This window comes from Macrobrachium nipponense, chromosome 1 (genome assembly GCF_015104395.2).
Source record: "Macrobrachium nipponense isolate FS-2020 chromosome 1, ASM1510439v2, whole genome shotgun sequence".
Classification (NCBI taxonomy): Eukaryota; Metazoa; Arthropoda; class Malacostraca; order Decapoda; family Palaemonidae; genus Macrobrachium; species Macrobrachium nipponense.
The window spans coordinates 13,866,538-13,882,340 of record NC_087200.1 but is presented as its reverse complement, the minus strand read 5'-3'; the positions used below and the strand labels follow the sequence as shown (position 1 = coordinate 13,882,340).

The 15,803-nt window shown below is 36.7% G+C and overlaps 1 protein-coding gene across 2 annotated transcripts in view; it reads left to right on the top strand.

Moving 5' to 3' along the window:
• Nucleotides 1-15,803, top strand: part of LOC135219136 (uncharacterized) — a 220,949-nt gene that overhangs the window by 96,605 nt on the left and 108,541 nt on the right. The window contains exon 1 of one of the 2 annotated variants that reach the window (XM_064255591.1): nucleotides 4,932-5,103. The exons of the other annotated variant lie outside the window; for it this stretch is intronic. Coding sequence (XP_064111661.1) covers nucleotides 4,983-5,103 — 121 coding nt within the window. The 5' untranslated portion in view covers nucleotides 4,932-4,982. Of the gene's footprint in view, nucleotides 1-4,931; nucleotides 5,104-15,803 lie in introns of those variants that run through there. 2 annotated transcript variants of the gene reach the window in all.

Sequence of the window (15,803 nt, the reverse complement as noted above, 5' to 3'; positions counted from 1 at the left end):
TTGGCCAAGAACTTCTGCACTTCATGAGGTGTTTGTCTTCCTCAATTCCTTCCTCTCCATATTTCCTTTTGGCCAATGCTCCTAGCCTAAAGGCATATAAGCCCACATCTTCCCCACCCAGCCTTCATTTTTGCCTCCCCAAACCTATTGTCCTTTTCGTAGGCCACACGTCCCTTTCATTCTTCTCACCTGCCCAATTACTCTTGTTCTGACTGACTCATACCCTGGCTCACCCTTGCGCATACATCTTCAACTGCCCATCGAGTTACTCCCCCAGCTCCTCCATCCATACACTGTCATTCTCCCCATATTTTTTCTACAATACTTCATACTCATCAAAAAACTCACATAAATCTTTTCTCTTCCCGATACAAAATTTCTTAAGTTTGGGGAACCTCCCTCAGGAACACTATTTAGGCCTAATTCCCCCCTTTTGAGTTCTCTTCTTTCCCTTTCTTTTCTTACTTCTCTCATCCTCATCACTTTCACTCACCGCACTCATACCGTCCTCCATGGCGGGTACTTCCTTTCCTTTCTCAGGGATCCTTTCCCTTCCCAACACCAGGGCTATCCTTAGCCATTTTCTTTGCCATCTCACACACTTTCTCATCCATTGCCTCTACCTTGTAACCAATCTATTTTTCATTGCCTTGGCTCTTACTTTACTATCAAATGCCCCTAATTATTACGAAGTGTTTTTGATATGGACACAGTTGGGGCACTATGATGGGAAAAGATTTGGAGGTTAAGTGAAGCCGATTTTCCTTAATCTAATTTGTTTCCTTAATACTACAGTGACCATAAATAACCTTATATTTTGATCAACTGTTCACCTTCTTAATACTATAGTTCCTCAAAACTTATCTAGATTCCCCCCCTTCCCCTCCCCATCAAAAGAACCTTAACCTAATTAAAAATCCTTAATAAAATTCTTCAATCTAACTCTACAATCCTCCCATCCTAATACTATCAAAAGAACTCCCTTCTGATACTAAAGTTTTCCCCCAACCATGGTCTTTGAGACCTTCAGATTGGACGTCAGCTTGCTCAGCATCAATCAGTTTGTACTAAGTAATCGATATCCTTCTTCCTACTGGAGAGATCAACCAATATTTTGTTTATCTGGGGAGAAGGGTTGCACTTATCAAGCGTTATTATTTCCATAATCTGGCAGCTTTGCATTCTCTCCTTTCCTTAATTTCTGATCACTTCTCTACTTCACTCTCACTCTATTATCAACTATTCTTGGATTTCTTTCTTATCAGGTAAGGTTTAAGAGGAGCAAGCCTCTTTTCTATTTCTAGCTGTCTACTCGTCAAACTTTAATTTGTTACTGATCCTGAGTTTTTGATAGTGTTCTGTGAATTTGCACGTTCTGTGTGCTCTTGCTGGCAAGTAAAAAGAGAGAAAAAAAACATGAATACGTGTAAGAACTAAAACCCAACACACGCACACACACTAAAACAAACTGAAAAGAAAAATCTCAGTCTACATTTAGCCTATTACAGTGTCTAATGTTTCTTATTTAGGAAATTATATCAAACTCATTTGCTAAGGAAACAAAAAAATCAGGCAGAATGTCACTCAAGGATTTTGGCATTTGGTGCTTGATCCCATGCTGATCATTATCTGCTTGATAATGGTGATAATGTTCATTATCTATACGTATAACGCTTGCCAAATAAGCGGATTTACTGATAATCCATAAAAAGGTATCAATACTGATAATACCACAATTAAACAATTGCATGAAGACCCGGACAAAGTAGAATGCCAAGAGATTTCTAAAATTCATTATCACCAGTAAGTTAGAAACCAACTAAAAATATAGTTTCAACACTGACTACTATAGCTGTATTGTGACCAGCTTAGGTTGTAGATAGTGCAGTACAAAATTAAGGGTAATCAACACACTCATGATATATATACTATGTATATTTTGAATTTGTTATCTTGCATTTTTAGGGAAGATTTCATCAGACAAAATCCCTGTTTACCCCATAAAATACAGTAGTAGTCCAATTTTACTGGCATGTTCATTTTCTACCTCCATGAAATTCAGAGAGAAGTAAAATGCCATGTCTATACTTTGGCAGTTGTAGCATGAGGGCTAAAGCTTTATAACTGGCATACATGAGCAGTGCCCTATTTCTAGGGGAAGTGTAATTGGAAAAATGAAGCTATTTGATGATTGGATTTAATCAAATAACTGAAAGTAGCAAATTTGTGATGAATACAGTGTCTGATAGTTATTGATGTAGATTATTTTTCATTCATCGTAAAAGACAAACATGGCATATGCATTGCCACATCTCTGATTGCTGAATTCTGGTCAAGGATAGGTATGTAGGGTACTTGAGGAGCTATAATCTTTTTTCATCATGGATGGTCAAAGCTCCTCACCTCGAGTCCATCATATTCCAGCACAAGGGAATTTCTTATATCTTGCAGAGTTGATTTTGAATATTTTTAAGTCTCTGCTTTGCTGTAGATAGTCAGATGAAGAGCTTTTTTTCACCTCTGGGTAAAGTAGCACTTAAATGAAAAAAAAAAAACGTCATTTTATGTGGAACTAATATCAATAGAAAAAACTTACAGTAGGTATCCTGTAGCTATTGTCTTTAATGGATTTAAAGTATGTATAGTTGCCTGTCCATTCATTACCAAATGTGTAAACTTGATAGAAGAATAATGCAAACCAAACAGTGTGTGAAAGGAATTAACCTGGGAAGAGCAGGGTTAATAAAAAAGTACCTTTTTCCTATTTTATATACATAAAATGTGTGTACAGCGATGCTCAAATCTCATACGGCATGATTCTTTTTGTATCGTCCAGATTCTCACTCAATGCGACGTTGCCAAGTAGTGTTAAAACTTTTTTTTTTTCACTTCTGTCATACATATCAAAAAGTTTGTGAATTCACAGCTAGCACTATTTTCCTTATGGTTATAAAAATATGATCCCTTTTATGCATTGGTATAGTTTGTAATCAGTGTGATTTTAACTGATTTTTTTTTCTTCCCCACATTGCTTAAGTTCAAAGTATGGCGTGATAATGTTAGTGGTGCCGTCAATGACAGCATGCTTAACATGCTCCTTGGGCTGGTCAATATAACTACATCTGCAGCATTATAACAGTAGACCTAATAGCTCAACAGTCATCATCATGACATTTTCAAACTGGGAATATGAATTACAAGTTTTCTTTGAATTTTAAAGTTTTAGGTCGTGTTCAAGGTGCCTGGATGTTGCAAAATTATTTATAGGCCAAAAATAATCTAAGCTTTTTGAGATGTAATCTGTTACTAATGAATTTATTTGTAGAGATTACCTTCTTTGAAGAATAAAAGGTGGTGATAATTTTGAATATATGGAGAAGATGGCTATAATCAAAATATAATGATTAATATCAAGGTGTATGGAACACTTGTTTTTCAACTTGCTTAAAATAATATTTTCTTAAAAGTCCTGTTTGTTTTTGGTGTACTATAATTTATTCTTTCATGAGGTGACTTGAAGTTCAAGAATGAGTAGATAACCTCACTTGCTTTCTGACTAGAAATTTTTAATGTAGAGACATGAATGCTACGTGTCAAGTAAAGAAAGCCAGCACACCTAGGCCTAGGAACAAAATCTTGGCTTTGACAAAAGAATAATTGCATAGGCGAATATTTGCTAGTATGCCGTCATTTTTAAAGTATTTAAGAAATATCATAAATAATTTTGTATGAAAATCTGATTATTTCTCTTAACAAATATAAAATAAATGTTTTCAAGATAATTTCAATGTTGGTACTCATTGTAGACTCATGTTACACGAGGTGGTTGCTGTTGCACCAACACTAATGGTTGGGTCAAATACGCTCTCCTCACATGTTGATATTAGTGGCCTCATTCTACATTTGTATACATATACTTAAGTTTGATGACAACTTAGTTTTGTTCAAATATATCAGCGATGAGTGAACGAAAGTTTTGAAAATGTTTTGTAAGTCTTTTTCTCTGAAGTTAAGCAATACGTGACTTTTCTTACAGTTTTGAAATATATGACAGATTATGTATGGCCTATTTGTATGCAATAAGTGTGTTTTTGCATTGAAATAATAGATAAATATGGAGCATGTTAGTTTTCCAGTTAGTGAATTTTGAATGAAATTCTATGCAGTCATGTAGCATCAGTTTTGAGCATAGCTGTATTTCCTTGATAATTGGTGGTTGTTTATGATATAAAGTTATCATTCTTTTCACAGAAGCAGTAGTAAATTATGAGTTACCAGCTCTTCATTCCACTCTAATAACAAACATTTGCAGATAATGTTTTAAATTTAGGAATGTGGCAGCTTTATTTGATTGGTTTTTAGGGTTTTGTGTAATAGATAAGCAAAGTAGTTTGAGTTTATAATTGGATAGTCATTAACTATTTACTTTGTCTGAAATTTGTTAAATAATGATGTTACTGTACCAGTTAAAGTGAGATGGCCAGCAACAGTTGGGAAATAGATAACAGCAACATTTGGTATTGTAAAATTAAACTCCCGTACGGAAATAAAAGACTTGTTTCACCTATACTTTGCCGCCCATTTTTGTAATCTTGATGGAAGAAAATCAAATGGCATTTTTGTCATTTAATATTCTTTCTACAAGATGGTGGCAGAACCATTGAAAATAAATCATTATTTCTGTAGTGTGGTTTTATTTAGCAATTCTCAAGTCCCTTACAATATTGTGAAGCCTTTAAATTTAACAGTTCTTACAAGAACAGTTCTTACAAGTGCAAGACTGTACAGAACCTGCGACAGTACTTGGTATGAATTTCATGATATCTTTTTTTATCTCAGTGGGCTATCTTATCATATGGCAATAGTAGATTACACTGTGTGATGATGATTTCCCAAAAGTGTCAATATACATGTGAAAATGATAAGTATTGTACAATAGAAACATAGATAGTGCAAAATAATAGTTGCCAGATGCTATTAGAATGGTTACTGATACCGATTTATTTTTATTAGGCATCATTGTTAGTGTGAATAGTACAACATTATACTGTCAAGTGTCTAAAATCTGTTTTCAAAATTTGCAAAGTATGGAGAATGATGAAAGTAAGTTGAATATACTGTTTTAGCAAAATTTTATAGCATATTGCCTTCTTTTCTGCATGATTAGTCCTTTTGATACACATTTGGTAAATGGATTTTTGTATCAAGATATCTACAGTATTTTTAAGTGATTTTGTGACAGCAGTTTTGTATTTAGTAGTACTACAGGATTTGAATATGGAAAAGGCCAGTGAATCGCATTGCAAGACACTTGTGTGTCTCTATCAAAAGATTCGTAAGTGCAAGTGAAGGTAAAGTAGTAGTTGGACAGCTAGGTGGTGCCAGAAAAAAAAAAAACTTTCAATACTGTCAGTTATTAAAGGTACCTCGGGATTTACAATATAATGTACTTTGAAGTTGCACCATGTTTGGGTATTTATTGTGAATTATGCTGTATAATATATTACATTTCTGGGCTCAGCAGTGTCGCTCTGTGAAATGGGTTCCTTCAGCTCCCTTTTTTAGGGATCCTATGACTACAAAATAAATTGTAAGATTGAAGTACAGTTTACATGAATTACAAACATCACTTTCATGAATTTCTTTACATTATGTCAAAGGATAATTTTGAAAGTAATTTGTATCTGTATTATACCAATTTGCCAAACTGCAAAATTTTTAGGATCAGTATTTGATACTTAAACTGGAAAGCCCATGTAACATACATGAAATCAATATGTAAAAGAACATGAAATCTAAGTAGAAAATGATCAAACACTACTTGGGGAGCCAATAGACATACCCTTAATGTTCTGTATAAAGCAACTGAGCTGTCTATCATTGATTATGGATGTGAAGTATATGTCTCGGCTTCGGACACATTGCTCAAAATGTTAGACCCGGTTCACAGTGAGGGCCTTAGAATATGCTCAGGAGCCTTTAGATCATCACCAAAATCATCTTTACACGTTGAATGTGGTGAACTGCCTCTCACTCCATAGAGAGCTAGTAAAAATGAAAAGTGCTATAAGAATTCAGACAAGTGATTCACCAACCAAAAAATTATTTGAATTAAGAGATTTATTTATGAATAACCATCCACCACCTTTCCCAGGTAGAGCTAGAAGATTGTTTGAGTCGCTTGATTTACAGGCAGTCCCTGGTTATCGGCAGGGGGTTCCGTTCTGACGGACTTGATGATAAGCGAAAATTGCCATTAACCAAAACTGTGATTTATGGCGCTGATAACCAGAATTTGGTGTTGATAACTGGTTAATGGTGCCTCTGTTATATTGTGTAACAGATTAAGTTTTCATTCCATAAATTATACAATAATGGAAAAAAATGGTATTTTTATAAAGTTCTATGAGTACTTACCCAGTAACTACTATATTATTTGAAAATTAGTAAATAATTTATTTATCATACAGAAAACATACATCTCTGTAAGAAAGAGAGAGAGAGAATTATTATTATTGTGATATCATTTAATCTTATTAATATTGATCAATACTGTCTTAGTATAATATTTTAAAATTAGTACAGGCGGTCCCCGGGTTACGACGGTTCCGGCTTACGACGTTCCGAGGTTACGACGCTTTTTCTTAAATATTCAGTGGAAAAATCCGTCCTGGGTTACGACGCTTGTTCCGAGGTTACGACGCTGACGCTTCCGACGCTCCGAGTTAACGACGCTTTTAAAAAACTCATACTATGATAAAACTCCTTTATAGTTTAGCACAGTATATTAATAAAAATAAGTTTCTGGTTAGATTACAACAAAAATTTTGAGGTTATGATGATTTTTGACACTTTTTATGTCGTATTTTTCTATGTTTTAGTGACGCCTCATATGCGGAACTAGTTTCCGAGCGAATGAATACATACTAGCTTGCGGTGCGCAAAGTTTACATATAACAGTCCAAAAGCACAAATAATGAAAAAAATCATTGCTTGTTTCCAGTAATAATAACAAAACGAAGTTTCTGGTTAGATTACAATGAGAGAGAGAGAGAGAGAGAGAGAGAGAGAGAGATAGAGAGAGAAGAGAGAGAGAGAGAGAGAGAGAGAGGAGAGAGAGATGAGAGACGAGAGAGAGGAGAGGAGAGAGTACGCTCCGAGTAAGGACAGAGAAGTGTTTTTCGGTTTCGTTTAAACCGGCCTCTGACTCATGCCAGTAAATGTTTTGTTGATACTAATAATATAAGCCTATTTTAAGATACGTTTACTTTAATTAGTCTATATGATACGTAAATAGTAATCACAACTGTTCTTGTAGCCCTCCAAGATTTGGCAAAATCGAAGTATCCAAAAGAGAGACATTATCCAGTACACTGGAACCTTGACATACGAATTTAATTTGTTTCCGTTACCATCGTTGTATATCAAAACAGTTGTTATCTCAAAGCAGTTTTTTCCCATTTAAAATAATGTAAATGTATTAATCCGTTCTAGCGCTATGAAACCACACCTAAACACAGCTAAATTACATATAATATACACAATTTATACACAAATAAACGAGTAATAACACACATAATGATAAAATAACATAGCAATGTGATAAATGATAATAAATGTTAATAAAATCAATTAAAAAAAAGAAAGGAATTTTACTTACCACAACGAAAGATGACGTGAGGCCAGCAGGGGGAAGAGGTAGGGAAGGGTGGCAGGGAACGATTTGTTCTCTTTTTATTTACGTATGTACACTAATAACTACGTAATAAACACAAATGAAATAACATTGCTAAACTAATTTTTATTTTTTTATTTTAATCAGTTTTGTAGTTTAGAAATAATGGTGATGCCTTTGGAAGGTTTTATGCTTTGCTATAATTTCATGTTTTGCTTCCATCGAAATCATTTTCTTGGGGTTTTTCTTATCACCTGCTTTGTCTTTAGCTTTTGGAGGACCCCATGGTTAATAATAAAATAGACAAAATAACACGAAAAATAGGCGCAAATACAACGAACTAAACAACGACGTGTTAACATGCAGCACCAACAAACAAACAGACTGAACGCCATTTATCGGTCGCCTATACAACTAACACTCATCGCAAAATCGTATCTCAAATATTTCTTTGTATATCAAAGCTTATATTTTCGCAAATTTTCTGTTGTATCTCAAAACATTCGTATATTAGGGCAATCGTATGTCAAAGTTCCAGTGTAATTTGATCAGAGAGAGAGAGAGAGAGAGAGACGCCTTGGCAACAATGGTCACCGTCTCGGGGATTGACGTAACATTTATTTTCTGAACAGATAGGACAGAAGTGTTCGTTTCATTAAACGGCCTCTGACTCATAGCAGGAAATGTTTTGTTGATACTAATATATAAGCCTATTTAAAGATACGTTTACTTTAATTAGTCTATATGATACGTAAATAGTAATCAGCTGTTCTTGTAGCCCTCAAGATTTGGCAAAATCACTCCAGGTTGTACATAAAACTTCAAGAATGTAGTGTCACCAGAGGATTACAATAGTTTTTACCTTCAAGAACCAGCATTCTTTTATGAAAATAACTCCAGGTTGTACATAAAACTACAGGAAACAACATGTAGTGTAACCAAAGGATTACAAGTAAGGTTTTTATAAATTTTTATTAGTTTAAGACATATTTCCAAGCGTCGTTCCGGCTTACGACGATTTTCGGCTTACGACGCGTCTCAAGAACGGAACCCCCGTCGTAACCCGGGGACTGCCTGTAAATAATTTTTTATCATAGAAATGTATTTAGTCATGAAAATAATCAAAATACACTAATTTGGGATTATTTATCATCGGAAAAACTCTCCGAATAGGCGAATTTCCCGCAAATAATGGGTAGATAAGGTCCAGAGAAAAATCCGCGAGTCCGCGAATCCGGAGAGCGCGTATAAAGGGGGGAGGGGGGAGAACTGTACCTGTAGTTTCTACTTCGACGGCAGCCTGAATTCCAAAGATTGCGGTAATACTTCCTCCAGTGTCCGGTAGGTGAATAGGCTCCATCCACTCTGGGAAGAAAAGGAACAACTACTACATGAAAATACCAGTTTGTTTCCCCTTCAGAATAGAAAAAAAAAAAAACTGTCCATGTGAGGGAAGGAGGGTGGGCTCCATTTGTTACTACTGGGTAAGTACAAATAAAACTTCATTTTATTATAACAATACCATTTTTATTAGTAACCTACCCAGTAATTACATAGCTGAATCCCACATTGATAGGCAGAGGGGATTCATGGATGTGCCTAAAAAAGTATGTAATCAAATACTATTCATTTTCATAGGAGCCTTGCCAAACTGTTGTAGTTCCTTACATGGGGAGAGAGCTGCTTCAAGTAAGTAGTGGTGCAACAGTGCGCCTGTGAGACACCTCTACCAACACAAGCTTCCCAGCTGAGGAAGTAATTAACAGTTGAACAACAAACAAGAGAATACAGCTAAGTAATAAGGATTAAAAGCCTAGCTCCTGCCCAGGGCTAAACAAATAACATTGATATCTAAATATACAGCGGGCCCCCGTATTCGTTCTCTGAATTCGTGGACTCACGCATTAACGGATTTCTCTCTGGACCATATCTACTGATAATTTGCTGGAAATTCGCCTTTCGCAGTATTTTTCTTTGAGAAATATCCAGAAGTTCCTTTTTTTTTTTTTTAATCAATTCCATCATAAAATGCACTTTTTTTGTGATAAAACTGTTAAAAAACCAAGTTCTTGGCATCTCCTTGTCTCATATGTGTGCTCCCCAACCAGCATCTGATGCAACAGAGGAGAATTCAAGGACTGGGTTCAGATGTTTAGAGACTTTCTTTTGAGATACCTGTCCTTTAATTGCCACCACCTTAAGTCCTCTTTTATCCAGTCCCCCTTTTGATAGCTGTTAGAATGAACTTGTCTGATTCCATTTTGAATTTTGTCTCCTCTACGAAGAAATTCAGAGTGCTCACATTGAGGACTGGTCTCCATCCTTCTGTGGCTTTCAGGACTATAAACAGTCGGTTGTAGAACCCTTCCAACTTGACATTCTGTACTTTTGCTATTGCTCCTTTCTTCATTAATGATGCTACTACTTCTTCAAGGGCTAAAAATTTTTCTGATCCTACGGTGGCTTCTCTTTGAATGGTATCGAGTAGCCTACCTTTAGAACCTGTACAGTCCAAGGTTCCACCCAGTTTTTTTCCAGTTCTTACACAAGAACTGAAGTTCTGCAGCCGTGGAGGACTGCACTCTTACTTCTTTGTTGCGGTCTTGGAAGCGGACTTCTTGACTGCTTGTGAGAAGAAACATACATTACCTCTCGTCCTTGCCTGTGGTCTTTGTTGCCTTCCACAGAAGGGCTGTCTCTTCAATGGCAAGGTTGACTTAGCAGAAAAAGGTGCCCAACCCCAAGGCCGTTTTGTAGATTGGGCTAACAGAGCTTGAATGGACTTTTTTGTAATTCTAGAGTGATCTCATTCACTACCGTTTGTGAAAACAGGTGTTGCCTGTCCAAAGGCAAGAAAAGCAGAGGTGAACTCTGAAAAGAAGTTACTCTCTTAGAGGTGAAAGAGCACCATAGCTCAATTTTCTTAAAAATTTGTATGGCAAACAGGGTGGCCAATTTTTGGGAAGCATCTCTTATTGTTTTGTCTGTGCAATAAATGACATTCAACCAATCAGCAAAGCAATCCTCAGCTAAAGGAGAGAAGCGTTTAATCATCTTTCCCAATGCTCCAATGGACCATTCAAGAAAATTGATAACTTCTAGAGTCTTGAAGATGTTCTTTACAAGTTGATAGATTTCTGTACCAGAAAATATCACCTTGGCTGTAGTAAAGGAAGACCTGCATGCCAAATCTATCAGCCCTGAGAAGTCCCTGTGGGAGGAGGCAGCCACTTCCGAGGAAGGAGCTTCTCCGGTTGAAAGTGACTGACATCGCTGCTTAGAAAGTTGAGAAGGGGAATGCAAAATGAAATTTCCCCTGAACCCTCTTCTCTTAAAGCTTTTGTTGGCTGACAAGGAGAATACGTACCGGATGTCGAGCACCCAAACAATGCATCCCATCTTCTGTCATGACCCATTCTGCTTTTGTGTTTGTTGTTTTTGTGCTTTTTCATTTGAGTGCAACTGCTAAATAAGCCATTACCGGGCCAAAGAAAGTTCCCATTTTAAAAAAGGCGAGAAACACAATAGAATTTAAGAAAGAACTTGTAGCAAAGCGTTGGAGGAAGTTGCATCCCAATCTCTGTGAGAAAATGCATACAAAAAGTGCTGCTGTTAGTGAATTTAAAGCGAGCAGTGGCTGGTTTGAAAAATTCGGAAAACGAATGGGCATACATAATGTGACTACTTCAAGGATTAAAAGACATGTTTGTAAAGTGGAATGATGTAAGAAATTTTGCAGAGAATTATCATCCCAACAAAGGGAGTTTGACGTAGGAAAAATCTATTTCTGGGCGAGGAAGCCGTGTCGCCCAGTGAAATACGTTCCTTTAGCGCTATTTCCAAGGTAAAATATTGCTAAAATACCAGAGAACTGCTAAATTGGACATGCCAGAACATTCTGACTCGCTCACCCTTTTTAAAAAGGTATCGGTATGAATCTGGGGCGAGTGAAAAACACTACCATAGCCGCCTCTCCAATTAGCCTTTTCCACATCAAAACCCTTTAGAAAAGGGGAGCCGTGCTACGGCTCACCCCCTGCTACCGCGAAGGTAGCGTCAGTGATGACATTTTTTTGATAGCCATTTTGAGAGCCGCACATAATTTTTGTGCTCTATTATTCTCTGCCTTTTTGGCTTGTGTTTTTTAGTTATGGATCGTCAATCTGCTTCTACATCCAAGTTAAGTACTGGTTTTTTGTTCGACACTATTTAGGGAGTGATTTTGACCTTCGTGGTCCTTTTATTTAGGGTTTTGTCTGGCGTCGCCTTCGCTGAAGCGGCTGCGTGCCGCCATTACGCGTTCCCCTTTTGTGTCGTTTCGGTTTCACATGGTCTTCCATACTTCGTGAACCGAATAGTATATCAGTACCCTTTATTCGCCTTTTCTTGGATGGCAGTTTTGTCGATCGTGTATATCACGGAGTGTCACGGCTGAGCCCAGAAAAGAAGTTGTAATCCATGTCTCCAACATGTTTAATAACAATGTCATGTTTGATTAGGCAAGTTTTAAAGAAATGCCGGAAACAAATGTCTCTGGACAGTTTTGTTGTGCAACAGGGGTCCAAAAACTCTCAAGCTGGTCCTAGTGTCAGTAAAAAATAAAGATGGAAAGTAACCTCAGATAGTGCCAGTAAAAAACGAAGAGAAGTAACTCCAGATAGATCCTTGATACCTGTACTCCTTGTGGAGGGAGATTCCCCTTCCAAACAACCTCTCCTCATCCCTCTCCCCTCCTCTCTGTCTTCCATACGCTAAGAAGTGTTTTCCATAAAGGTAAGAGTGATGTTAAATGTTCATTTATTTATTTCTCTCATTGTTTTCTGTATGTAAAACTGTTTATACCTATAAAATGTATTTTTTGTTAATGTTTTTGGGGGTCTGGAATGCCTTAATTCTATTTACATTATTCCTTATGGGAATTATTGTTTCGGTTTTCGTACGTTTCGGTTTTTGTGGGAGGTTCTGGAATGGATTATGTACGAAAACCGAGGTTCCACTGTAGGCCAAAGAAAATGTATGTCTGAATGGTAGGAGATACTTAAGAATAAAGTACGTCTGAATGGTAGGGGATACTTAAGAATAAAGCTGTCGGCCGATACATAATTTTGCATCGTGACTTTGAAATGTTATTAGGGTGGTTTGAGATTATATTTTAAGGTATATTTTTGTTTGAACTATCAAATTTGGCTATGAACAGTTAAAATGATATTGCTATAATACAATAAAATTTCATACATACTTACCTGGCAGATATATACATAGCTAAGACTCCGTCGTCCCCGACAGAAATTCAAATTTCGCGGCACACGCTGCAGGTAGGTCAGGTGATCTACCGTCCTGCCCTGGGTGGCAGGATTAGGAACCATTCCCATTTTCTATTCATATTTTTTCTCTTCCACCTGTCTCCTGCGGGGAGGCTGGGTGGGCCATTAATCGTATATATCTGCCAGGTAAGTATGTATGAAACTTTATTGTATTATAACAATATCATTTTCATACAATCAACTTACCTGTCAGATATATACATAGCTGATTGACACCCTTTGGTGGAGGGTAAGACAGAGCTAACATGGAATAGACAGAAAAAACCTTGGTTCCTATCTGATAGGTGGTAGACTTCGTGGCTGTTGCCCGGTAGTCTGCATCACCTCAAGACTTTAGCGAGATATGTGATCTATGGCTAAGAGTTCTTGTGGGTCTGCCGATGGGGTATGAACCGCTTACTCGGCAGAGCCTGAAAGGACTTTGTCAATGGGTACTGGACCACTTCTATGACAATACACCTTATGAAGGAGCACAACACCGATCCCGATCACCTGATCCTAACACGAGGGTTCACGCTCAAATTGAAAAGAGTTATCCCCACACTCCTTTCAAAAACCCCAATAATTTCACTAAGTTAAAAAGCTTTAACTCAAAGTTAAGGATCAGTGTCGGCTCCTTATCCCAGTAACGTATCCGCAGAAACGTATAAACTAAAAGAGAAGGATCTCTCGTAGGTTAACTTGACATCCTTTGTGTAATGAGAAGTCAACACAGAGTTGCCTCTACCGTACAACACAGCTAATATGTCTTATATGACATATTGTTATGTAAAGAACAAGAATTTGCAAAAGCGCGCACTTCCTGCGCTTTTAATTCTCAGCTGTTTGAAGGAATCAAGTCACTTATGAAGTGCTTAGGAGATCTCCATGTTTCAAAGAAGACCAGGGCTTTCTTGAAATGGATCTCTCCCGCCTGAAGCCTGGCAGGAACCTCGCACCTGGCTGGTGCTTCGCTCTTGGTTGGAGCCTAGCGCTTGTCTGGTACCTTTCGCTTGACTGGCGCCTCGCATCTGGTTGACGCCTCGCGCCTTAGCTGGAGATTTGCGCCTAGAGCCTGGCTTGAGCGATTTATGGTGAATTTTTGAAAAAAAAAAAAATTTTTCCGTCCGCGCGCCGATTCTCGGCAGTGAATCTCCGAAACGCGTAGGTCACATTCTCCTAATATTTGTGCCTTTTCATATTACGCTTTTTTTAGAGTTTTATATATGGAAATGTGTGCAAAAACATGCACAATATAACAAAAAATATTGGAAGGTTGTAGCATTTCTCATTTTTGAAATATTTGCATATAAAGTACGATAAATAGGAAAAAAAACTACGATCGGTCAACTTTGACTCAACCGAAATGGTCAAAAAACGCATTTGTAACATAAAAATCTTACAGTCGTAATATTCAATCATTTATCTTCACTTTAAAACATATTGCAAGTCTCTAGAACAATATCTCGATTTATGGTGAATTTTTGAAAAAAATATTTTTATTCCGTCCGCGCGCCGATTCTCGGCCGAAAATCTTCGAAACGCGTAGGTCACATTCTCCTAATATTTTTACCTTTTCATATTACGCTTTCTTTTAGAGTTTTATATATGAAAATGTGCGCAAAAACATGCACAATATAACAAAAATTATTGGAAGGTTGTAGCATTTCTCATTTTTTTTATATTTGCATATAAAAAAAAATTTTAAACAAAAATTCGACATTCGGTCAACTTTAACTCGTTCGAAATGGTCAAAAACTGCATTTGTAAGCTAAAACTCTTACAGTATCGTAATATTCCATCATTTACCTTCATTTTGAAACAAATTGCAAGTCTCTATAACAATATTTCGATTTATGGTGAATTTTAAAAAAAATTATTTTTTTACGTCCGCACGCTACGAATTCATGCATCATTTTGTGATAATATTTTCTCTGTGTTGCTTTTATCGTTTTACAATGTGTTATATACCAAAATGATTGCAATTTAGTGCACATTACAACGAAAAAAAAAGTAACTTGTTACCTCTAACCGTTTTGCGCACAGCGCGATTTGAATACAATTATATATGAAATTTCGTTTTTGCGCTATCATATATCGCATTATTTATATATGATAATGATCATTTTTTTCATTTCTGATGGTTGCATACTAAACTTCAAGCAATGACGAAAAAAGGAGCCAAAAATGAACTCTTAATCTTGAAAACTAAGTGCGCTGTGATTTTTTGAAAAAAAATATTTTTTCCGCTTGCGCGCTCACTCTCAAACCCCTCCGGCACACAGGAGTCCTTTTTTTATTTACCGCTCCGGCGTTAGAGGGTTAATAAAGGAATCTTATAAAATTATTATCGAACTTCAGGAATTTCTTATTAAAGCATATTTAAGCGAAACAAGACTTCGATAAATCTAGAAGCTAAGTAGGTGTTGTCTTAACAATCCCTTTAAGCGTAGTCCTTCCTAGGAAAGTCGTAGAAGGATACTGGTAATTGAGTTACACAGCAAAGAAGTAACTACGGTATGTAGATACTCTACTACCTTCTACTATCTTCGTTCTTTTCATTAATAGAACGATAGAAAGCGTATATATATATCCTTTAAAGAAGGAAGTTTATCCAGGAACTCTTTAAATCTTCGTGATTTCCTCATAAATCGCGGAAGAGACAGAATTCCTGTTCATCACTAGGGTTTACGGAAGGAAGTAGATATTTCCTATCCGCCATCATACCCAAACGTCGATGAGATTCTTATTAAGAAAAACTCCCAAAGCTCTTGCCTCCTCAAAACGAGGGAAGAGCATGGATGAAGGAGAGAGTCCGCATTGAG